Source organism: Trichomycterus rosablanca, chromosome 6 (genome assembly GCF_030014385.1).
Source record: "Trichomycterus rosablanca isolate fTriRos1 chromosome 6, fTriRos1.hap1, whole genome shotgun sequence".
Taxonomy (NCBI): Eukaryota; Metazoa; Chordata; class Actinopteri; order Siluriformes; family Trichomycteridae; genus Trichomycterus; species Trichomycterus rosablanca.
The window spans coordinates 21,888,639-21,915,370 of record NC_085993.1 but is presented as its reverse complement, the minus strand read 5'-3'; the positions used below and the strand labels follow the sequence as shown (position 1 = coordinate 21,915,370).

Here is a 26,732-nt window from a genome sequence, read left to right as displayed (position 1 = left end):
CTACCCATCCATCCATCTATCTATCTAGCAGGCACAATTGGCAGTGCCTGAGTAGACACGAATTGGCTACAGTGTCTGCTGGGTGGGGAAATGGCTGGACTAATTAGGTTAACAAACCGAGGTGCCTGTGCAGAAGCACAGATGTAAAACAAGGGGTCCGCTAGGACTGCGCACACGACGGAGGGCACGTGAGCAGCAATATAAACTCCTCGAATGCAATCAGGAATTCACAGCAGCAGAAGACAAACTGACTACGCTAAATCGGGAGAAAAAAGGTGAAAATGCATAAATAAATAGAAGAAAAAGGAACTACTTTGCATGTGCAAGCAAATAGATTGACAACGCAAGTGTAAAAATGACATGACAAGAAAAGATACTGGTGAATCAGCAGTCTTGTAGAGCATGTCATGTTCAAGTGTTCATCAGTAAGCGTGGACCAATATTTATACTTAATTATTTTTATGTGGTAAAAGGCTGATTCACACAAGTAGGTTGATCCTGTCAAATATGTGGCACATTTTCTTATGTTTGGATATTTTTCCTCAGCCAGCAAGTTCCAAAATTGTCCAGCGGAGGCTCTTGACTTCATATGAATGTCAGATTGTAGGGTTAAAATTTCTGCATGTAACATGAGATCTGAATATTCTCCATCAGCTTCTTCCATGTATGAACGAAGCAGCCATCTTTGCAGTGTTCTTGCCTGAATCGAAAAGTTTTTGGTTTCTTTGTGCTCATCTTCACAGTGTAGGTTACAAATAGAAAAACGCAAAAATGGCGCAAACTGGCTACCGATGAATGAAAACTTTCAAGATTAGCAGTGCTTAAGGTGTGCTGAGGCGTAGCTATGGTAACAAAACAAATTTTTTAGAAACAGTGGCCACATTTCATGTCAATCACGTTGACTTGTTTGAATGAGGTGCGATCTACCAGCGTGCACTGTGCGATCGACTGGTAGATATTAGATCATTAGATATGTGCTGTAAACTTAAGCTGCCAAAAGAAGACAATTTAAGGCTGCAATTAAAATACACTGTTCATGTATTTATTTATGTATGTATTTTATTTATTTACTTTTATTGTAAATCTGTCAACTAGCAGAAACTCCTAAGACCAAAGTTTGACCACTATATAATGACACATACTATCAATTTGAAACATACACAGACATAGACTATATCTCCCACCTCTAAAACCGTGGATCATTTTTTTGTACTTTTTTATGCATTTTACCCACTTTTCTCCCAATTTAGTGTAGCCAATCTGCTGCTGGAGGGTGTATATTCGCCTGACACACACTCCCTCTGACGTGTCCATCTATCCCTTTTTATTCACCCATACTTGGGTGGATTTGCATGTGAGGTCGGCTTCACGTGCAGACAGCCACACCCTGATCTCTGCACTCCTTCACTTTCTGTACAGGCACCCTGGGCAAACAAGGTCCTTACACAGCATTGATAACCCCACCCCTTTAGTCTGGCCTTTCCCACCCAACAGACTGAAAGCCAGTTTTATCTGCTGCAGGTAGCAGAGCTGAAATGCAAACCCGGGAGCTCAGAATCTTGCCACTGGTGTGCTAGCGGATTATCCCGCTGCCCCAAAATATGAATTTTTTTTATCACTGAATGCATCTTTCATTTTTCAAAAAGTGCTTAATTTAGAGATGCATTGTCATTGAAATCCACAGAAGTGCCCAATTAGAATTTGAAACACATTAAAATCAAAGCTTGTGTGCCACATAAAACAGTCTCTTTCTTCAGTGAGAGGCATAAATGAGATTAAAGGCAAAAACAGACCGTAGCGCTAGCTGTCTCTGAGGTTTTATCATGATCCTGTGGCTGTAATTGTGCGACCGGGGGTGGTTTTGGAGCGGTCAGAGGTGGTGCAGTGGGTGGCGAGCCTTTAAATGAGAGCTAAAAATCAGAAGGTGCATCGGTGAGAGATTACCCTGTAGCCTCCCAGATGTCCATGCAATTTGTCCTTGTGAACATGGCTCCAGCTGACATTCACCATTGTGTTGTTCATCACCTCCACTGCCATGTCACCTGGAGCTGCTGATGGGACTGCAGACACACACGCACATACACAAACACAGCAAATCACAATAAATGCCCCATATAAGCGGTCTGGAGCTACATTAGCCACTTGGGTGTTGGAATAATGACTAAAAAAGCTCCAGCCATGGCTATGCTATAAAGACGGTCATAAAGGTGTAGTGTAATTTCCAAAGTGGAATATGTGGCGCTGCCATTAATAGATATTTTTGTGCAGCCATGAATCATAATATGTTTCTGCATTTCCACCAGACATAAACACATTCCATTTCCTAAACACTGCAAATAGGTTTCTCCCTACTGTAAAATGCTATTTACCATTTAAAGCCTGCAGAGCTCATTTTGCTGCCGCAATAAGGTCCGTTAATGCAAGCGAGGGGAGTTAATGCAACAGGATAAAAGTTCAACTAAACAAACACAAACTGAAAGTGAGTGATAGAAGAATAGAAGTCCATTTCACATCAGAAACATGGACATTTAATGGTGGAATGTACGCATCAACTACTTTAATGTATTTATTAGCTTTGTCTTTACTGTACTTAATGAGGCATAGCCCCATATTTCTCCTATTTCTCCTTTTGCAACTTTGTTGCTGCTTGTACCACACCCATGCTGGCAGAGAAGTGGTGGAGTCTCACTGAGAGCTATACCGTGTACAGAAAAACTCTGTAAAATCTGCAGATACCCTACCACTAGTGCAGACCCCTTAACGAAGCAGCAAAGGTCACAATAGTACAGCAGCAATGAAGCCAAGTTGACCTTCAGGCACAGTCAAGTTTGGATCACTGTTTGGATCACCGGCCGGGTCAGTAGCACTGCCTGGGATTTGATCTCAGCTGTTGTGGGCTATAAGTAAGCCACTGTGCCCTCCAAGTACCAGCAATTTATTATTTCTGAATCATTATAGTTTTAGGAAATGGTTTTCAATATAAGACGGGGGAATTATTATTACATGAACTTTCAACTGTTAGTCCCAACGATACTGGAAAATTAATATTTATATTGACTTAAAAACAACTTTTACCTTTAACAAAACAAGCTATAAACCTAACCTCCACTGATATACTATTACAAACACTATGATGTGAGTGCCTCAGCAAGATCCCAAAATCATGGCTCGACAAGTTTGAAATGGAAGAACTCAGAATCCTGTGAGCAGTATTTCCAAAAAAATAAAGATTGTTATAACTGCATTAATGCTAATGTTTTTGAAATGGGACGTTTGTTAACTTTGTAGAGAATGTAGCCACTTTCTTAGAGAGTAGTAACATCATACTAGTGACTTGCAATATTTTTTTTTACAAATTTTTTGTGGTTACAGAAACACAAAATTGTAAGCATGGTTAATATTTTATTATGAGTTTTGGTAAATAACTATAAATGACTATGATAAACTAATTACAGCAGTGGTCCCCAACCACCGGGCCGCGAACCGGTACCGGTCCGTGGGTCATTTATTGCCACACAGAAAGAGTAAATAATTAGAGATCGCTACAAGAGCAATTCAATTTCCAACACCCTTCGGGTGTTATTGTCTCTAATTACCACTAGGTGGGAGCAGCGTCTCATTGCATCAAAAAAAGCTCAGGATTCAAATTGATTTTCCATTCTATAGTTATTCTATTTTAAATCCCCCCGCCCCCACCAGTCCGTGAAATTATATCTTATATGAAACCAGTCCGTGCTGCAAAAAAAGTTGGGGACCGCTGAATTAGAGTTCATTTTAGCCTAACTGCCTATGTGTGATGCCATCTTAAAAGGTGTAAAAACATTGTCAAGAAAATCTGGGTATTATAGTTTTATTACATTGTACCTGTTTAGTATCTCTAAAAGAGAATTAGTCTAGTGTATGAACATTTTATTTCAGATAAGCCAACGTGTTCCTACAAAATGCAAACACACTATCTGCACAAAGCTTATTACAGCTCAGGTTAATAACAGCCCTGATTTGGTAACAGTATTTATTGAAAACTCAGTGGGGTGCAAAAAATATGAGACCACTAGTAATTATGCCTCTGTTTTGCATTATTCCTCATGCCAAGTTCACACTACACAACTGGATCTCTTGTAATCAGAAGTCTTTTAAGTCGTTGTGGTTTTCACACTACACGACTGATCGGCAATAGGGGGTCACACACTACAAGATCTATCACCATGACGAGTCTATCTGGTCTCTCAAACTACGTTTTGTCATGAAAACACACGCAAGAAGTGACGAGGGGTTTAATGATACCATGTCCAAAAATGCACGTCAACAAAAAGCCAGCAATCAAAGTCATTTGAGCACTGATGTGTAGTGTAAAAGCAAAGACTGGCTACACGGCCAGCAGGAATTGTGTGTTCTGCAGAGGGAGTCGGAAGTCAAATAAATATTTTTTGCAATCCAACATTGGTAGTGATAGTTCAGTGGTTAAGGTACTGGACTAAAGGTTGCCGGTTCAAGCCCCACCGCCACCAAGTTACCACTGTTGGGCCCCTGAGCAATGCATTTAATCCTCAATTGCTTAAAATCATGTTCAGTCAAAATTGTAAGTCGCTTTGGAAAAAAGCGTCTGCTAAATGCTGAAAATGAATAATGTAAATATTATGGTTTGGCGTTGACGAAAAGTCACAAATACTGTAAAGCTTGTGTGTGCCAATGTATTCTGATATAGACTATATTAAGCCCCGTTCCACATATTTACAACTCTTATCCCTGGGTTGAGTCGCCGTCAGGTCCAGATATTTAACATGCTAGATATTTTTCTTGAGTCATTGAACAGTTCACACATAGCAATCGAGAGCCGATTTTCGAGCCCAGAGCAAACGCCGAGTTGCCTCCGAGCTGCCACATCTTGCGGCGACCAGTCGGCGAGTGAAAATCATGACAAAAATCGCATACTGTGAACTAGGTATTAATTGATTAATCAATATAACAGTTACATTTGACTCTTTGATTCATGACACATTTCAGAACTATTAAAAAGCAAGTAAGGGCATTAGTGAAATTGATCATGTCATTTATTTTATACAAAAGGTCAGATTTTCTTAAGTCTTCTCCTTTCCACTGACACATGCTGACGACTTTGATTAAGTGGATTGACTTTTCTTATCAGAGGCTCATTTAACACACCTGCAGCCATTGTTCACCTAGAATCAATGTGGCCAGACCAAATACTAAGAAATCTCAATTTGTCTTAATACATGATTTGTATATAAAATGTCAAATTACATTTGAAAAGAATGCAAAACAGAAGCATCTTAACTAATGATTTCCGACTTTTGGCTGCCACTGTATGTCTAGATTTGTGAAAACCCTTGCAAATTAGTAGATTTGGCACTAGAAAAGCACTTGAAAATCTCGCCAAAATCGTTTCCTGCTGGCTATTGTATTAATGTCTTTCACGGGAATTGTTATAGTTCTCTACCCAGGAAATTACAGTTTCAGTCTGCCTAGCATTTCCATTCACACATAACCCTCAGCCCATAAAAACTGGTAAATTACCAGGAAAACCCATGTGTAAAAAGAGTTTGATGATGTAAAGAGATACAAAGACAGAAAGAAAAAAAACGAGGCAGCATGAATTAAACCTATTACACAGAATACAAGCAAACCAAGATAGCAAGAGGAGAACTGCGAAAGAAGGCTGAAGGCAGGGAGAATAATTAAAGCTGAAAATGCAGATAGCTCTCAGCCTCGATAGCATTTCATTTGTCAGTCTGCTGAGGTCTACGAAGTATTGGCATGGGAAATCATCTCCCCTGAGTACTATTTAATAGTCTGAACATGAGGATAATTGTGTTAAGCCAAGTCTGTATTTTATCAGCGGGTTACTGTCCTCTAGGCTTGTTGATATTCTTCTCATGCTTGTAAGGCACTTTCAGAGGAGTGGGAGTTCTGTTTGCAGAGCATTACCTATTCACATGAACATGAAACACGAACATGAAAAGGGTAGATGAAGACAATAAATAGACTCTGCTATAGACAATACAGTGCCAGGAAAAGTTTCTCCCTTCTGACTTTCTCTATTTTGGCATATTTGTCACAGTAAATGATTAAGATCATCAAACTAAATGTGATATAAGACCAAGAAAATACAAAACATGGGCTATACAGTACCTACACTGGTCAGTTAAACATTAAAACCACATTAAAGCCACCAAAACAGCTCTGACTCATCAAGTCATAGACTATACAAAGCCTCTGAGGGTGTCATGTGATATCTGGCACCTAGACATTAGCTGTCCTGTAAATTCTAAGAAATAGCTATTATGGATCAGACTTTTTTGTCCAGCACATCACAGACGCTTGATTAGACTCTTTGTCATATTTCTCAAACTACTTCTGAGCATTTTTTTGAAGTGTGACAGGGTGTATTATCCTGCTGAAAGATTCCATTAGGGAATACCATTGCTATGAAGGCAGTGTGTACTTGTCTGCAACAGCATTCAGGTTAGTAGTACGTGTCAAAGTAACAACCACATGAATACCAGGACCTAAGATTTCCCAGAAGACCACTGCCTAGTGCATGCTCGCCTTGTTCCCACAGGGCATTTTTGTGCTGTTCTTCTTTTGCCGAGGTTGACACACTTGCACAAGGCCATTCACATTATATAAAAGAAAACATAATTCATCAGACCAGGCCACAATTTTCCATTGCTTCATGGTCCAATTCTTATGCTAACGCACCCATTGTAGAAACTTTCAATATTGCTGTGTATAGGGTTAGCCACAGACCAGTCAGAGTGACCATGCTGAGCCCAGTTCACTGCTGAAACTTTCTACAATGGGCAAGTGATCATCAGAATTGAACTATGAAGCAGTGGAAGAGTGTGGCCTGGTCTGATGAATTGTTCTTTCTTTTGAATCATGTGAATGGTGCATGTGCGTTACTAGCCTTGAAAAGAGATGGCACAAGGGTGCATTGTGGGAAGAAGGTATGTTGCAGGCTGAGGCTGTATCATGTTCTAGGCAGTGTTCTCCTGGAAAATATTAGGTCATATGTATACAGTGTATCACAAAAGTGAGTACACCCCTCACATTTCTGCAAATATTTCATTATATCTTTTCATGGGACAACACTATAGACATGAAACTTGGATATAACTTAGAGTAGTCAGTGTACAACTTGTATAGCAGTGTAGATTTACTGTCTTCTGAAAATAACTCAACACACAGCCATTAATGTCTAAATAGCTGGCAACATAAGTGAGTACACCCCACAGTGAACATGTCCAAATTGTGCCCAAATGTGTCGTTGTCCCTCCCTGGTGTCATGTGTCAAGGTCCCAGGTGTAAATGGGGAGCAGGGCTGTTAAATTTGGTGTTTTGGGTACAATTCTCTCATACTGGCCACTGGATATCCAACATGGCACCTCATGGCAAAGAACTCTCTGAGGATGTCTGAAATAGAATTGTTGCTCTCCACAAAGATGGCCTGGGCTATAAGAAGATTGCTAACACCCTGAAACTGAGCTACAGCATGGTGGCCAAGGTCATACAGCGGTTTTCCAGGACAGGTTCCACTCGGAACAGGCTTCGCCAGAGTCGACCAAAGAAGTTGAGTCCACGTGTTCGGCGTCATATCTAGAGGTTGGCTTTAAAAAATAGACACATGAGTGCTGCCAGCATTGCTGCAGAGGTTGAAGACGTGGGAGGTCAGCCTGTCAGTGCTCAGACCATACGCCGCACACTGCATCAACTCGGTCTGCATGGTCGTCATCCCAGAAGGAAGCTGACGCACAAGAAAGCCCGCAAACAGTTTGCTGAAGACAAGCAGTCCAAGAACATGGATTACTGGAATGCCCTGTGGTCTGACGAGACCAAGATAAACTTGTTTGGCTCAGATGGTGTCCAGCATGTGTGGCGGCGCCCTGGTGAGAAGTACCAAGACAACTGTATCTTGCCTACAGTCAAGCATGGTGGTGGTAGCATCATGTTCTTGGGCTGCATGAGTGTTGCTGGCACTGGGGAGCTGCAGTTCATTGAGGGAAACATGAATTCCAACATGTGCTATGACATTCTGAAACAGAGCATGATCCCTCCCTTCGAAAACATGGCAGTTTTCCAACAGGATAACGACCCCAAACACAACCTCCAAGATGACAACTGCCTTGCTGAGGAAGCTGAAGGTAAAGGTGATGGACTAAACCCAATTGAGCACCTGTGGCGCATCCTCAAGTGGAAGGTGGAGGAGTTCAAGGTGTCTAACATCCACCAGCTCCGTGATTTCATCATGGAGGAGTGGAAGAGGATTCCAGTAGCAACCTGTGCAGCTCTGGTGAATTCCATGCCCAGGAGGGTTAAGGCAGTGCTGGATAATAATGGTGGTCACACAAAATATTGACACTTTGGGCACAATTTGGACATGTTCACTGTGGGGTGTACTCACTTATGTTGCCAGCCATTTAGACATTAATGGCTGTGTGTTGAGTTATTTTCAGAAGACAGTAAATCTACACTGCTATACAAGTTGTACACTGACTACTCTAAGTTATATCCAAGTTTTAGTTCTATAGTGTTGTCCCATGAAAAGATATAATAAAATATTTGCAGAAATGTGAGGGGTGTACTCACTTTTGTGATACACTGTATATACCTATCAGAACAGTCCCATATATTCTAAAGGACTGAAATATTATTAAGTGCAAAGGTAGTTTTCATTGAAGTACTTAGCAAAGAGGTGGGTCTTTAGTCTTTTTTAATAACAAAATGATAACAAGAGGCTCAGTTGAGGCTCTTTGTATGACAGCCACTGATGCACCGCTGCGTCCACATCATCACATGAAAATCTTTTTCCCCTTAAAGCTTCTTTAAGTGGTCCAAAAATGTGGAAATCAGATGGCACCAAATCCGGACTATAATCTCTCTTTCAGTCTCTAAGACACGACAAATTACTACTCCTCCCACCCTCACCATTTCCAACCAAAATATCAAAGTGCGGAAACTTTTTGAAGACCCCTTGTATTATACATTTGTTTTTATGACAGATGATTTAGGCCACAGCAAATTGTTAATCTCTAGGATCAGTGAGCCAGTGGGGATTTTTTAATAGTCCTTAAAAGTATTGTATTCTTGGTAGGATTTACAAACACTCTACCTATTAATTCAGATAAAATATGTATGATTTAAATGTATTTTATGTTATAAATTAATACTACATAGGTCAGGATTATAAATTTTTTTTTAACATATTATTATTACTATTATTGTAAATGCATAGTAAAACAATTAATGTTTTACTACTACTATTACTTTATTATTATTATTTTATTATTATTATTATTATTATTAATGAATTAATTATGTATGTATTGTTTGTTTATGTACTTACAGTCTTCTCCAGAGTATGCTACTATGACCTCCGGATCAGGAGCCCAGCCAGCATGGTTCTTAGTCTGGATCTTGATCTCATAAGGGATGAATGTTGGGGTGTTCTCCACCACGAATGAGTGTCTTTTTACCATGTGCTCCTGCCACACCTCTTCAGTTCCTTGTTTTCGGTAGCTCAACTTGTACTCCAAACCGGGTCCATTGTGTTCAATAGGAGTCAGAGGCTAGGAGATGACAGAATAGGCCATGAGTTATTATTGTTTTCATTTTATTGGGTACAATCTGGTATGTTTATTCATCAATTATTTTATAACCTTCACCCTTCATGAAGATTGTTGACTGTAGGCCATCATAAACACTTTGTTCGCCTGTACCCTATTCATCATTCGGAATGAAGCCTCTTAGGACCACCATTGACCAGATGATATTTTGCTGATAGAAAATTCTCAGAACTGCAATTACACTAACCTGGTAGACACGGTAGAATGTGTTGTTTAAATGCACTGGTCTGTTTATTAGAAACACATGACCTGTTTGCACTCAGTGTAGGGGTTCCTTTTGTCTCTCTTGTCCGATCACTCAGGTTTGATGATGATGGGGGAGGTGGGCACTGATGTCCTATGAAAGCCCTAATGACCTTGTTACCTGCTCGCTCTCCCTTTTAGTTATGCTGTAATAATTAGGGGGGCCGGAGTCTAAAGCTACTCTCTGTACAACTGACATAACAATTTCACATTGTAACTACATCAGGGATGGGAACCTGGGGTGTTTGCACCAAAAATACCCAGAACATACAACAGACTTTATCACAGACTGGACTGAACAACTTCAATTTTTTTTTTTGGTAGTTTATCTTTCAGTTTAATTTAATTTTGTGTTTGTAAGATTTGTGTAAATCCTGTTTATTTAAAGTATCCCCCAGGCCACCCAAAGAGGATGGGTCCCTGCTGAGTCTGGTTCCTCTCAAGGTTTCTTCCTGTAATTTTAAGGGAGTTTTTCCTTGCCACTGTTGCCCTCGGCTTGCTCAATACAGGTTTTTGGTCTGTTGGTCCTGGATTCTGTAAAGTTGCTTTGAGACAATGTTCACTGTAAAAAGCGCTATATAAATAAATTTGACTTGACTTGACCTTTTTTATTCAAAATCCTGACCTTTTCATCAGTGAACAGTGCAGTTGGTTTTATATTTTTGATTGGAACAGTTTTCTACTTCAAGCATATACACTGATGTGTTCAAAAATCCTAACAACACTGCTGCATCTAATACACTTTATCATGTAATTACCATATTAATATCATTGCACTGCTAAATAACATCTGGCCAACTACGGGTCCCTTAATGATTAATCAATAAATTGAGTACAGCAGGGTGAGAAAGTGTACAGAACAACAGACGGGCTACAGTCGATAACTGCATACCCCCAAAGTTCATCTGTATGGTAGGAAGAGGTAGATTATAAAATAATCAATGACTGTTCCTACAAGATTAATGTACCTAATAAAGTGCTCAACAAGTCAATATGTGAAAAGTCTATCATACTCCTATCTCAAGCAAGCAACAAAAAAAACACAAATCTTATCATACACAACTGATTCTCATATGTTTTACAGTTGATACTTTATGTGAAGCTGTTCATTTAAAGTATTTGCCTGCTTGCTACCTTGTAAGCCTCACCTAGCAGCCACGCTTCCACAAACAGCAACAATCAATATGTTAGAAACCCTTAAAGTAAGCTGTTTACATAAAGCCTATCCACAATATTCTCACTGCTTGTGCATGATAGAATAAAAAACAGGATACAAAAGCTGAAAGCTTTAACATTAAGCTTAACTTCCTCAGTGTGTTTAGATGCACACTAATAATCTGATTATTACTGGATATCTATGACTATCTGATTATTTAATTATTTATTTATTTGTTAGGAATTTAACATGTTTTACACACTTTGGTTACATTCATGACAGGGCAGGTAGTTACTAGTTACACAAGGTTCATCAGTTCACAAGTTTAATGTCAAACACAGTCATGGACAATTTTGTATCTCCAATTCACCTCAGTGGTGAATTCACAGACTAGCATTTAGAGGGCAGACCTTCTGCGAATCGTGGCTCGTCCATCACTGGCCAATCGCAGAAGGTCCGCCCACAATAGGTAGCACTATAAGCAGTCAAATGAGGCTGTTAAACCAATGAAATACAAAGCATTTGTTTTGGCATGTACCTGAGCCAATGACAGATAATACTGATCAAAAATGTAACCAGTTCACTCCAAAAGGAGGATTTTTAACTGTCCGTCCTAGCGTTGCATGGGCGGAGGACTGGCAGCTGAAAAACCGGACTGTCCGACCTACCGCTGGCCACCCTAGTGTGCATGTGTGTCAGGCTATAATTATTTTATTGTTAGTTATACTGATCTTAACTACAACAGACTACAGAAATTCAACAAAAAAGCACTTAGATTATCTAATAATGGTATAAGAGCAGATGATTAAATGAGATAGAATCATCCATTAAAGTACACTATTAATAATAAAAGACCTTCTGAGATATTCTATTGGCACATCCAGAGAGCCATTGAATAACTCAGTGAATAGGAGAAAATCTTCTATGATAATAAAAAGTGTAATTTATTACTCATATTCTGCTAGCTGCTATTCTGTTCCTTTTATTTTCATCACCTGCATTGAAATTCACTTATACTCAGTTTCACAATGGGCGGTGTAAGGTAACCTACTGTATAGGAGTGAGGATGACACAATCTGGAAATGAAAGCCTTTCTAAGGAAAATTCTTACCAATAATAGAAAGTGCTTTTAAAAATGTACAATATTAAAGGAATGTCATAACAGAGCAGCCAGTCTCATACCTTCCAGTTGATATTCATTTCATGTGGCAAATGAGCTTCGATCTTGACATTTTCAGGGTTCTTGTCAGGCGCTTTTGAAAGAACAGAAATATGGATTTTGTTGGCAGTGAAATTGTTAGCCCGGAGAGAGAAGAAAAGAACAGAAAAAGAAGAATCTGTGAAATACACCTAGGAGGGATCAGTGGTTTAACAAGAGGAAATCATTTACAGTCAGCTTCAGAATTTTTGGCACCCTACAGATGGTTATGAAAAAAAAAAAGCCTCTGCCTGTTCTGACCTAATCTTACAGAAAGAAAATGAAATAAATGCAACATTCTTTTCAAGAATACATTACATGCTTATTTACCTATAGCACAGCAGCTGACCTGCCTGGCTGTGGGGAAATGCCCAAAATCTCGTCCAGAGGCCAATGAAGAAAAAAACATCCAGTTTTACCCGATAAAGGCTGGGACAAATCTGTCAGTGGCAACTACTGAGATTTGCCTAATGACAACCAATGACTTCAATTTGGATAGGCCTTCAAAACTGAAACTGTTGCGCAATATGGATCAGTGGTTTGTCTGGCACAAGAAAGGCAAGGCTTATGACCAGAATAATATCTACTCAAGCATCAAGGTGGGTCAGTGATGATGTGGGAATGTTTTTCTGCTGCAGGAACTGGTAATATTGACCGAGGGACTGGCATCATAAATTAACAGAAATAGCAGAGCATTTTGAGGAGGAATATTATGATCAAATTAAACCCTTTGATAACTGGACTTTCCAATAATTCCCAGCACACTTCCAAGTCAAATCTTGGTTAAGAAATCAGGAATATCTTTGACTTTTGTTTTAACTTTTGTTTTGTTTAAACACGTTTTGGCACAGAGGATACCAAGCAATAAAGTGTTTCAGGTGTAATTTTGTCCCATTCTACCTGGAAACATGTCTTAAAGTGTGCAATAGTATGGGGTCATCATTATGACAGTTATTGCTTTAAAATTCTCCACACATTCTCTACTGAAGTCAGGTCAGGACTGAAAAAAAAAATGCATTGACATCCTTGGAAAAGATGTCATCTTAAAAGCAACATATGTTGCTCTAAGATCTCAATGTACTTTTCTGCATTAATGCTGCCATCACAGAAGTGTAATTAACTTTGCCAAGGGCACTGACATAACCCAATTTTATGACAGACCCTGGCTTTTACACTTGTTGCTGATAACAGTCTGGATATTTTTTTTTCATCTTTGGTCCAGAGCACACATTGTCCATTTCTTCCAATAAGATCTCGAATACTGATTTGTTTAAGCACAGTAGACGTTTCCACTGTGTGATGGCCCATCCCAGATACCTCCGAGTCCAAAGAGCTAGACGCCACTTGTGGACATGCTTTACATAAGGCTTCTTTTTTGCACCATTAAGGTTTACGTGGCATTTGTAAATGTAACTCTGTATTGTAGTGCTTGACAAAGTTTTGCCAAATTAATCCCTTGTCTATGTGGTTATAACAGCTATTGATAAATGATGGTGTTGATGCTGTGAGCACTGCAGTGACAATGACATGGTGGTGGTGTGTTAGTGTGTGTTGTGCTGGTATGAGTGGATCAGACACAGCAGCGCTGCTGGAGTTTTTAAATACCGTCTCCACTTACTGTTCACTCTATAAGACACTCCTACCTAGTTGGTCCACTTTGTAGATGTAAAGTCAGAGACGATCGCTCATCTATTGCTGCTGTTTGAGTTGGTCATCTTCATCAGTGGTCACAGGACGCTGCCCACGGGGCACTGTTGGCTGGATATTTTTGGTTGGTGGACTATTCTCAGTCCAGGGACAGTGAGGTGTTTAAAAACTCCATCAGCATTGCTGTGTCTTATCCACTCATACCAGCACAACACACACTAACACACCACCACCATGTCAGTGTCACTGCAGTGCTGAGAATGATCCACCACCTAAATAATACCTATTCTGTGGTGGTCCTGTGGGGGTCCTGACCATTGAAGAACAGCATGAAACGGGGCTAACAAAGTATGTAGAGGTCGATGGACTACAGTCAGTAATTGTAGAACTACAAAGTGCTTCTATATGTAAGTGGAGCTAATAACATGGACAGTGAGCATAGAAACAAGGAGGTGGTTTTAATGTTATGGTTGATCAGTGTGTATATATATACAGCCTCAAACAGCCTCAATAACTATTGTAAGGGAATAATTAATGTTGTTTTACTGAAAAATGAAAGATTTTACAAGGTACTAAATGTGTTTTTGCCCGTCTTAAATTAAGGTGCCAAATAATTCTGGAGCTAACCTACAGATTTCAGTGTTCGAAGACTTTATATGCAGTGCTTCGCAGATAAAGCAGAAAAGAGAAAGTTGACTATGACAGACCTGATGCTGGGGTTTTGTATCTCTCAGTAGCTCTGCTGGGTCGCCCTTTTCCAACCGCATTTACAGCTGTGACACGGAAGCTGTAGTCCACGTGTCCATAGAGCTGAAGTACAGTTGAGTGTTGATTGCCTGGCACTCGAACAAGCTCCTTCCATCTTCCTGGCTCCCACTTGCTCTCCTCATACTCAATGATGAACTCTGATTGGGAAGTGGAAAATGAACAGGCACTGAAAATGTTCAAAAAAGCACTGAGTTTTCCACAGACTCTTTGGCTGCAAAAAGACTCACTGTCTAGACTGTTTAATTTTGCCCAGTTACGATGTTAGCTAATTTGCATAATACAAAAATTTGTCACCACACTACAGCATTGCACAAGACATTTAAAAAGCATTGGACCACTAGGTGGCACATTTTGGTAAATCATTTGCAATCCAGGCAAAAAAAAATAAAAGCCTGGTGGGGCGATAACTTTCCCAAAGCTCAAATGTTTGTATTAGGAAACCAGTGGGGTTTTTATGTAAAGGCATTTCCCATGCATCCAAAAAATGGCAGTGTCTGTATTTATTGGTAGGGGTAAATGTCAGAATGTGTGTCTGGATGCTCTGGATGCTGTTCCTGACACAACCCCCTTATTTTTTTTACCTTGACTTAGGACTGACACTAAGAGTGCACTAACAAGTGCACCCCCCAATGGCTAGGCTGCACCCCAACCCCCACACTCCAAAACTGGCATTGCCAATTATGTCTGTGTAGATGGCCGACTGGCCGTCTACCCGACAGCATTGCTGAGATGGATCTCAGTGGAAATAAACTAGCGTTTTTACCGCTCTGCCAGACTAATAATAATAATAATAATAATAATAATAATAATAATAATAATAATAATAATGACAATAGTAATAATAAAGATAATAATAATAATAATAACGATAGTAATAATAAAGATAATAATAATAATAATAATAATAATAATAATGATGATAGTAATAATAAAGATAATAATGATAATAATACTAATAACAATGACGACAGTAATAATAAAGATAATAATAATAAAAAAATAATAATAATGACGATAGTAATAATAATAATGACGATAGTAATAATAAAGATAATAATAATAATAATGACGATAATAATAATATAGTAATAACAAAGATAATAATAATAATAATAATGATGATGATGATGATGATAGTAATGATGATAGTAATGATAGAGATAATAATAATAATAATGATGATGATGATGATGATGATAGTAATGATAAAGATAATAATAATAATAATAATGATAGTAATAATAATAATAATAATAATAATAATAATAATAATAATAATAATAATAATTTGCCCTATTTGAATCACATACATTTTGAAGTATATTGTATACATCTGTTCTTTTAATGGCAGCAAAACTACACCAATGAAGCATTACAATAATATCGGAAAGTTGCTAATTAAGGTCTATCCAAGGTGACGGTGCATAAAATAGCGTGACCACATTACCGATTAGTTAGTACAAAGAGATTCAGACTGACAGAATGTGGTATGCACATAGGGTCCCGCCGTAGAAAAACCTAATGCATGACATTGAAACAAAACCAGGAAAACTTTTACTTGGGATTACTTGGGATCAAACAGAAGATTCGACAACTGACTGTGAATGGTGGAAAATACTAACATTACAATATGCTTCTTAAGCATTATTATTATTATTATTATTATTATTATTGTTTTTGTTTTATATGTCAATATGCTGGTGACTGCTGAAGTGCCTGTGTCCTGGGTCGGATGTGTGCAGTTCCTATTAGAGTGATCTTTTGTACTTTTTGGGCTGTGTTGTCCCAGTAGCCTCTGCCAGTTTTTGTTAAATCTTTTATTATGGATATATGAGCTCTGATCACCCAGCACATGTCTGGTCTTGGTTCTCCACTGCTGCCAAGGAAGGTATTTTTGCCTGACTCATGCTTCCTCCGATGTGTGCGTAGTCCACCGACCCCTTCTTATTCGCCCACACATTCTGTGAATTCACGCACGAGTCTCCTCCACTTTCTGTACAAGCATCTCGGGCTACTACCCTGGGTCCATACACAGCTTCGAAGACCCCACCCACTTTTCAGTATGGTCTTTTTCCCACCCGGCAGACTTTTAATGGCCAATTTTGTCTGCTGCAGGCATTGTCCATTATGTCCGCTAGAGGGCGTCCAGCCGACCGGTAGCCAAGCTGAAGTTCGAATTCTGGAGTTCAGAATCCCAGCACTGGTGTGCTAGCGGATTATCCTGCTGTGCCCTCTGGGTGCTCACTGCTGATCTTAATTTACAAATCTTTAAATTGGTTTAGCTTTTAAGTTTCTTTAAGCACAATTTTGCTGCCATTTGGGATCACTACAATAATAAGCAGGCGATGCTTTTTCATTTTGCGATGGAACACTAAATCAAAAACGTTTGCTAAAATAGTATGATCAGTCCTAACAGGCAGCGTTTAGTTTATTTAATTTTAGTTTTACCATAATTTTATCCTGGTCAGGGTTGTAGTGGGTTTGGTTTTCCTGGATTCACCAGTTGCAGTTCTTTAGTATCATTATAATAAGTACTTTCCCTGCCATTGTACATCTAAGAAGGCCTACATGAATGCTATTTTTCTTCTACCTAAATAAAACATATCAGCAATTCTCTTTTTCAGTACATTTCCAACTAACAATAGGCGTACACAGTTAGACAAGACATTTCAGTATGTACTACCATCAGGACCAATTCATACCGCTACCTCTCCTCTACAGGTATGCCAAACTCTCTCCATCTATATTATACTGCACAATACACTTCCAGCTCAAAAGCACATAGATCAATAAAGTCTGTCTGCAGCTGTGTGGCTAGTTAGGGCATTTCTGTTCTGTTTCTAAAGCTGTAGTCTACACATCGCTTGTGCTACGGTGAGTGCAGTGTACCTCTGTGTGTTCTGTGTTTGTGGTGATACATGAAATTTAGTGGGATGCGGGGGACCCAATTACCTGCGGTCATGCTGTTATGGTCATCTCCCGGGATCCATTCCAGCTTTACAACTCTGTCCTTGCGTTCAGCAAGCACCACATCTTCGGGAGTGTCTGGCACATCTGAGAAGAGAGCACATAATGAGTGTTTTGACTGAGTGAACACTGTTAAAGGGTTCATGTGGGCTAACAATGGACGATTTCCAGTTCTGTTAACTACCCGGCAATGAATGTTTCATGGATCTTCCTTAATGTTAAAGCAATAAGATCTTTAAAACTGTATTTATGTTTTCAGTGTCTTAGTTATTAACAGAGTTCAGTAGTTATGCCAGGCAAGATGGCATTCGCTTAACAAGATTTGGCATCTGGGGAGGTCATTTAAAAACTTGGCTATGAAGAGAGCTGAAATTGAGCACTCTCTTCAAAGAGAATTTTTAGAAATACACTATTTTGTGTAAGGGGGCAGGTCGTGCCTTGCCATTGAAGTGCCAGGTGCAGCTTTGCACCTGCAGGAATTGAAAATGAACCCAAATTTGCAGGATGCTTAATCAAGGTAAAAGAATACAGTGTCTTATATACCACAAACAAAGCAACAGAAACAAATTAACGGGGGCAGCAATGCATGAGCAGCACCCCATCCCACCAACTGATGCATCTCGTGCCCAGCTGACATCGGAAATGCTCCCGGCCACTAGGGGTGCACTTTAAAATCTTAGCTGTTGATTGCTTCATGCTTCCTCTCCACTAATGCCGATCCCCGCTCTGATTGAGGAGAATGAAGCAATCTCCCACCCCCTCCGACACGTAGGCAGCAACCGTATGCATTTTTTCACCTGCACTAGGCGAGTGCTAATGCGGATCAGCACTGTGTACGGAGAGACACACCCTGATCAACGCACTCTTTTCCCGCTCCTGTGCAGGCACCATCAATCAGCCAGCAGAGGTCATAGTTGCATCAGTTACGAGGAGACCCTATCCAGCTTAATACTATCCCACCCCTATATAAACAACAGTCCAATCGTTGTTCATGTGGCCACTCAGCCCAGCTGTGTTTTTACCGCTGCCTAGATGTGGCCTAGATGGTGCTTCTCTTCAGAATAAGAGAATTCAGGGACTAGAAACAATGGTAAACTTTCGGCTGTAGCTGTTTGGCTGTACAGCAGCTGTCTTTGCTTTGCTCGTTACATTGCTATGTAAACAACTAAAATTAGAAAGTGCGCCCTAGTGGACAGGAGCATTTCCATTGTGAGCAATCCTCAAATGCAGCGATTTCCTTAATGTTTTCCATTTAAGTTAATGCATCATTTTCTTAATTTATTTTTCTTTATAGTTAATGCAAATTTTGTTCAATTATTTATTTAATTTATTTTTTAATAATGCATTGTTGGTAATGTGTTTGTGTTCTCCCTTAATACTGGTGTGTTCTCAGGGTTTGTTTACGGCATTTTTTGTGTTTCTTTGTTTTTTTGAATGCTGCATTTCTGATAATGTGTTTGTGTTCTCCTATAACAGGGGTGCCCCTACAGACACTTAGAAATAACATGACTATTATGTCACAATTTAATACAATAGACCAAAAAACACTGGAGAGAACAGTTCAGCATCTTAAATCATCGACATGTTGTCTCGACATACTGCAATCTGAATTTTTTTTAACTATTTTTAACTCTGTAAAAACTGATTTGCAACAAATAGTTAATGGCTCCTCTGTGTGTTAGTTTTTCATGCTCTTCTAAATTGTAGTGTATATTTTACTATATTTTCTTTTAGTTTTCATGTTCTTAATTTTTTATCTCTCTTGTTTTAATTTCATATTCCCTAAATTGTAGGTTATATTTTACAATAATTTCTTTTAATTTTTCATGTCCTTAATTTTTTTTTATCTCTCTTGTTTGAATTTCATGTTCTTAATTGTAACTAAATGTTTGCAAGAAGTCTTTCTGAGGTTTTAGATCTCAGGAATGTTTTAATGCTTTTAATTAATTTTTTTTCCTTATGTAAAGCACTTTGAATTGCCACTGTGTATGAAAGGTGCTATACAAATAAACTTGCCTTGCCTTGCCTTGCCTATACTTTCATGGCCTGAGATCTATTTCACTATTTCAGTTAACAGGTCACCGTGATTTACTTTTTAAAAAGGTTGGCCTTATCAATTTTCAAAAATTGTAGCTTTTGTAGGCTTTGTAGCTTTTTTAAAATGCGCTTCAGTCACTTATATTGATATTCAGCATTACAGGGCAAGCGACTAAAAAATCACACTAACCTTATTCTGATGATTTGTTCTGAATGGTGTTAGCCAGGTTTATGTAGTCTGTACAATAGCTGCTGATGCCAATTCTCAAGCAGCCTTCCAAGTGTACATCAGTAAGCGTGGACTAATATTTAGACTTATTATTATTATTTTCATGTGGGAAAAGGCTGATTCACACAAGTAGGTTGATCCAAAAAATGCAGTCAAATATGTGGCACATTTTCTTTGGATATTGTTCCTCAGCTAGCAAGTTCCAAAACTGTCCAGCAGAGGCCCTTGACAGCCGTCTTTGCAGTGTTCTGGCCCGAATCGAAGCATTTTTGGTTTCTTTGTTCTTGGTTGCACACTCATCTTCTCTAACAGTGTAGGTTACAAAAGGAAAAATGCAAAAATGGCGCAAACTGGCTACTGATGAATGAAAACTTTCTAGATTTGCAGTGCTTTTGGTGGGTTGAGGCGTAGCTATGGTAACAAACCACAAATTAAAGAAACAGTGGCCACATTTCATGTCAATCACGTTGACCTGTTTGAATGAGGCGCGATCCACCAGCGTGCACTGTGCGGTCGACGTATTGGGCACCCCTGTCCTATAATGTTCTCAGTGTTTTCAGTGTTTGCTGGCAGCATTTTTGAATAATATTTATTTGCACATTTAACTAAAAGTATAGAGTGATTTTTACCCATGCAAAAAATGGATTTCCATGACTCTAATCGCATCTCAAATGCCACATAATGTGTAACTATACTGTTCAAAGTACACCAAAATGAATATGTAGTACAATTTGGAACACAGCTGCTTTGGATGCTATCATAACTTTAGGGGATGTATTGACTGGCCAATACAATTTAAAGTGAGATTGTTCCCTCCCTGGTGAAACACTTATTGATAAATGCAACAGGATCATCATAATGTTGGTGAATGCTGATTCATCAACGTTTTGTACTTACCCAGCACTGTAAGCTGCGCCAATGCAAAGTCCTGATCCACTGGACTCCTAGCCACACACATGTACACACCTTGGTCCCTAAAGCTCACATTAATGATCTGCAGCAGCTCATCATCCACAACGTACCTACCAACAAAAAAAGAGGTGAAAGCTTTTTTGGCCAGGCAGATTCCCACAGCATTCAGTCACCTTAGTAAGGATGAATGGCAGTTCACAAGCCTTTTACCTAGTGCTCATACTGTCATTAAGAGCGATGTCATCTTTCTTCCAGATCATCTCAAAGTCCTTAGTGAAGGAAGGGTCTACCTCAGCCTGACATAAGAACTCAGCTGTGGTTCCTACCATCACACGCAAGTCCTGAGGAGCGCTTACAATTTTAGTTGGATCTGAAAGAGTAAACAAACAAACAAAAAAAGAATTTATTTAAGATCTGTGCTTAAGCAGAGTTGGGACATGCAGGTGACATGTATGTCATGACAGACACAGGTCAAATTTAGTTTGACCTGTGGCTGGCATCAAGTCCTGACCCTAATCTTATTAAACACCTTATTAAAATCAATGTCTGACCTCATAAATGCTTTTTTAAACTTTTGTAGAAAGCCTTCTCAAAAACTACAGCCTGTTATAGCTGAAAAGAGGGGAGGACTCAAAATAAAAGTCCATGGTTTTGGTCATGTCATGTCCTACATATGTTTGGCCTCATAATGTACTATTTTGTACACTATTAAAGTTCATTCTGAACAAATGCTCACCCAGATAAATCTCTTGGCATATTATGACAGCATGTATTTCTCAAATAATATTGACAAAAGATCATTGTTTTATTTACTTTATAACTGTCTGTCAACCTAATCCTATTTATATGGGCACAGATAGTTAACCAAATGTAGTCAATCACACTCAAAAATAAAATGTTATATTATATAACTAAGGTAAATGACACAGTGTTATCTACACCATTGTAGTGTTCTCTACTTTATGAAGACATATTCATTCCTGAAATTGTTTTCATTATTAAAACACAGGACATACCTTGGCTTTTGTAGAAACATTACCAGAATTAAATTTAACACAAAGCTTGTTTTATTGCTAGAACATCATGCATAATGTACACAGTGCTTGTACACATAACAATATTCATGTAATTACCAATCCCATCAACTCATTGCAATGCATGTAATTAAAGATAATTGCCTAGGTGAAATCTAAATAGGCTCATAGTGAGTGAGTGTGCAAGTGACTCCAGTCCAGGAATTTGTTATTATACATGTTGAAATAAATGTCAGCATTACAATTTAGCAAAATTTACATTAGAAATTGAGTTATGTGTGCATAGTGTTGAGTGTTTGAACAAATTGCCAGACTTTGTGTAGACTTTGTGTGGATCATACATTTTGTTATTTAAACACTTGACATCTGACCCTACCTTTCTTAGGAAATGCAAATCATTTCTGTAAGGCACCTGGTAAGACCTGTAGCAACATTGAGATGGGAATTCGGTAGCTTACATTTACATTTTCACCAATTAAAAAGACGGTCTTATCCAGAACGACTTACAGAAGTGCTTCCATAGTAAACATGACCTTACTCTAGTTTAAGTAAACAACAGTCCAAGAACACAAATCTGTTAAAACTCTGTTAGAACCAAAGTTAGTGGTGTTTTTTAGGCGTAACATTATGACCACCTTCCTAATATTGTGTTGGCCCCCTTTTCTGCTGCCAAAATAGCCCTGCAACTGTGATGCACTGTGTATTCTGACACCTCTCTATCAGAACCAGCATTAACTTCTTAGCAATTTGAGCTACAGTAGCTCGTCTGTTGGATCGGACCACACTCCCCACGTGCATGAGTGAGCCTTGGCCGCCCATGATCCTGTCGCCGGTTTACCACTGTTTCCTCCTTAGACCACCTTTGATCCTGCACTGCCCATGCAGGCTGTGTTAACCACCCAGACTGCCACTGCCCTGCACTGCCCATGCCCGTGCCATGATGATGAGATAATCAGTGTTATTCACTTCACCTGTCAGCGGTCATAATGTTATGCCTGTTCGCTGTATATACATTCACTCAATTCCTTCAAATCATAACACATTCATAAGTAACAGAATCCTCTTACCTTTGACTTCCAGAATTGCACTGATGGCAGATTTGCCCTCTGTGTTTTCAGTAAAGCATGTGTACTCGCCCTCATCCTCCTTTTCCACATTAACAATCTCCAGTGACCCATTCTCATGCATGACGAACCTCGGCCCCTCTACAGTGCTGGTAGTATCCACCTTGCTCCTAATAAAAAAATAATTAAATAAGGTTAAGCATTGTGCAGACTTTCACAATTCTATACACTGTTTAACCATACATATGGGAGCAGCTAATATTGCATATTGCCATTAGTTAATACAGCGTTTTTGCATCATAGATTTTCAATTCTCTAATTGGCTGATTACAGATATTCATTTAAACAATTTTTTTTGTTACACTTTCCTAAAATTAAATATTACAACAGTGCTCAATACCCAACACTCATTGGTCAAAAAGTGTTGACTATTTTTTTTTTAGAATGGTACTGCTCTGGCATAAATCCTTCAAATTTAAAATCACACACAAACACACACTGAACTGATAGAACTGCTGGGAATACCATTGGTCCCAGTAGCAGTGGGCTAGCATAACTGTGTATTTTAATGAGGCAGTACGGAATCTAAGATCCTTGTTTTGTGATTACTAGTATTTAGTGTTGCTTAATATGGCGGTAAAATTTCACAGCCTTGGGATCGTGTCTCAAATCAGGCTTCATGAAAGCACTGCTCCTCACAAAAAATGATCCAAATGTAAGTATGGCTTGTTTAAAATCTGTTAACTTTTCGTCACATTTCAGCATTTGTGTTGCTTTCTATTTTTTTTAAGGATTGGAAGTGGGAAAAGGAAGAGGTATCCACCATTGCCATGAAATACGTGGAATAAAGCACTCCTGAGCATTCTGTTATTGGAAAATAATGAACTCTGGGTGGTTAACAGCTCCTGTGTGAATCACACCGCCCATCGTTTATTATTTTTCTATAACAGTCAGCCCATGGAGCTTTATAGTTCTACATCCAGCTCATAAAAAGTGGACCTTCAGTGGAAATGCTGAAGCATTTCAAGCTTTTGTTATAAAAATACATTTGAAAGAGTTTTCCTGGTGGTATGTAGTTTAGTTTATTGGTAACATTTTTAACTTTCACACAGTTTGGCCTAAAGTATGTGGCCATCTGACTATTACCATGTTGGATACCCTATTCTAATCACACAGACATTAATATATTTGGTGGTATACCAATTGTAATCTGTGTGTCACGTTAAAGAGTCGTGTCCTTCTGTGTTTCCGTTTTGACTGACAAAAGGGTCATGGAGGTGTAGATGATTGATGTGTCAGTTTATTTTGATTGACAATAACCTGTGCCTTATGAGTGTAAATTCACTCCAGGTGGAAAGTTTCCTATACATCATGGTTACTACCTCTCAGACTTGCCAGCTATTTATTTGAAACTGTGATGGGCTGCTTGGTCCGGCCTGTTTTTCTGCTGGCATGTGATGCAAGCATACTATATTATTCTGGGGACTCACCCTGTGTTGCTAACGTTTTTGGCCTCACGACAAAACTGCTTTGGAAGAGAGGATTGCCCCAGAGGTGGCGTGACGTCCCTTTTCTGGAGAGTACCCTGACCATAAATTTGTTATGCATGTTGTGTATCGCCTGTCTTCGCTGGTTTTGAAGGTTCCCTTTCTTTCCATTTTTCTGAGTACTAAGTTGTCGCAGATGGTCAAAGCAGCCTGTCATACTGTGACAGCTAATTTTCATTACTGCACTATGTCTGTTCTATACACTTTATATATATAAATATATATATATATATATATATATATATATATATATATATATATATATATATATATATATATATATAATTATATATATATATATATATATATATATATAATTTTGTTTATCCATTTTATCTCCACCCTGGTTGAGGAGAGCCGGGACTGACACGCCCCCTCCGACATGTGTGCAGTAGCCTGCACTAGGTGAGTTCATATCTGGATCAGCTTTGTGTACAGAGAGCCACACCCTGATTGACGCATTATCCCTGGCTTCTGTGCAGGCGCCATCAATTAGCCAGCAGAGGTCATAATTACATAAGTTATGAGGACTCTTCATCTGGCCCCCACCCTGTATGTAAGTGCCAATCATTGTTCATGTAGGCGCCAGCCTGCCAGATAGCAGAGCTGAGATTCGAAACAACGAAATGTCAGCTCTGGTGTGCTAGCGTGTTTTACCGCTGCGCCACTTGAACGCCTGTTCTATCCACTTTTACGGTTATGGATGTTTTTGTATTTTTTATTTATGACTTTGTGTTTGTTATTTTGGACACCTTATTTATTTGTGATTGACCACTTTTTGTTGGTGCCCTTTAAGCAATGGTATTGTACCACCTTGGTAAAATATCTTGCATTTTAGGTTCTTTTTTTATTCTTGTTGCTGTGTGGCTTTGCCTTGCTTTTCAATAACAAGGTGTGACCCACCACCATTACAAAAACAACCTATATTCTTCTGAAATTGCTTTTCATATGATTTTCCAAGGAGTGTGTCCAGGTAATTGTGCCCATTCTGTCAAAAAAGCATTTTTGAGGTTGGGCATGCCTGATGTGGCTCAAATTTAAAGGTCTAATTTATCCAAAACACATTCACTAGGGTTAGGGTCAGGACTCTGGAGGACTCTGGTTACTGGAGTTCCTACACACCAAACTTATCAAACCATGTCCATATGTACCTAGTGTTGTGCTGGAAGAGAAACAGGCTTTTCCAAACTAACTAAATAATTAAAAGGGGTGTCCATATACTTTTGGCCATATAGTATAGAGTAGATAGTGATGTCATAGTATTCTTTAACATGATTAGCAATTTAAATATTACAGATTTCAGCTTAGAAAACCCTCAGACACACAAACACACAAAATATGTCTGATAAAACACACAGACTGTACAAGCATGAATAAACTTGTTTACATCATGTGGCTGCTGCTCCCTCCTAGTTCCAGGCACCAAATAAACTGGAGCAGCAGAGCATTGGCCTATGAGGACTACTGGCGCTAATGCAGTGCTATTCGGCTGTGACAAGCTTTTCAGATAGAAAACTCTTCTCACCAACTGATATCTGAGGGTGGTGAGCTGAAAACCTTGCAGTTCATGATGACTCGTTTCCCCTCCACAGCAGAATACTGAAGACCGTCTTCTGTCAGGATCATTGGATGCAGATCTGAGGAACAAAAAAAAACAGTTTTGCACCTCTAAACCTCTAAATCTTTTTAGCATTAATGACAGCCTTATTATTGCATTTAGATGCTCCTTGAGACTGCTTACTCTGCTTACTAAATAAGTTGTGTTTAATTAGGAGTTTTGTAAAAAAAAAAAAAGCTGGCAAATGTAAAGGCTTCTTCAAATACAATATTGTTTGTTTGTTGGGATTTTAACGTCATGTTTTACACTTTGGTTACATTCATGACAGAAACGGTAGTTACTCATTACACAAGGTTCATCAGTTCACAAGGTTATATCGAACACAGTCATGGACAATGTAGTATCTCCAATTCACCTCACTTGCATGTCTTTGGACTGTGGGAGGAAACCGGAGCTCCCAGAGGTAACCCACACAGACACGGAGAGAACATGCAAACTCCACACAGAACGGACCCAGTCCGCCCCACCTGGGGATTGAATCCAGGACCTTCTTGCTGTGAGGTGACAGTGCTACCCACTGAGCCACCGTGGTGCCTCAAATAGAATATTAAAGTAAAAGTGCTGAAACTATTAATTAATTAATTAGCAAAAAATTTAGAGCTGTTGCCAGTTGTACGTTTTTTTATTTATTTAATTATTTATTTTTTTTATTTATGGGAGCATAATTT

At 39.0% G+C, this 26,732-nt stretch overlaps 1 protein-coding gene across 1 annotated transcript in view; it reads right to left on the bottom strand.

Annotated features, from left to right (window-relative positions):
- chl1b (cell adhesion molecule L1-like b) overlaps positions 1-26,732 on the bottom strand; it is a 191,748-nt gene that overhangs the window by 40,869 nt on the left and 124,147 nt on the right. Inside the window, exons 12-20 of the mRNA XM_062997549.1 lie at positions 25,972-26,083; positions 22,903-23,069; positions 21,012-21,171; positions 20,787-20,911; positions 17,609-17,710; positions 14,596-14,793; positions 12,226-12,296; positions 9,365-9,587; positions 1,945-2,060 (exon numbers count right to left, since the gene is read on the bottom strand). Coding sequence (XP_062853619.1) covers positions 1,945-2,060; positions 9,365-9,587; positions 12,226-12,296; positions 14,596-14,793; positions 17,609-17,710; positions 20,787-20,911; positions 21,012-21,171; positions 22,903-23,069; positions 25,972-26,083 — 1,274 coding nt within the window. The remainder of the gene's footprint in view (positions 1-1,944; positions 2,061-9,364; positions 9,588-12,225; positions 12,297-14,595; positions 14,794-17,608; positions 17,711-20,786; positions 20,912-21,011; positions 21,172-22,902; positions 23,070-25,971; positions 26,084-26,732) is intronic.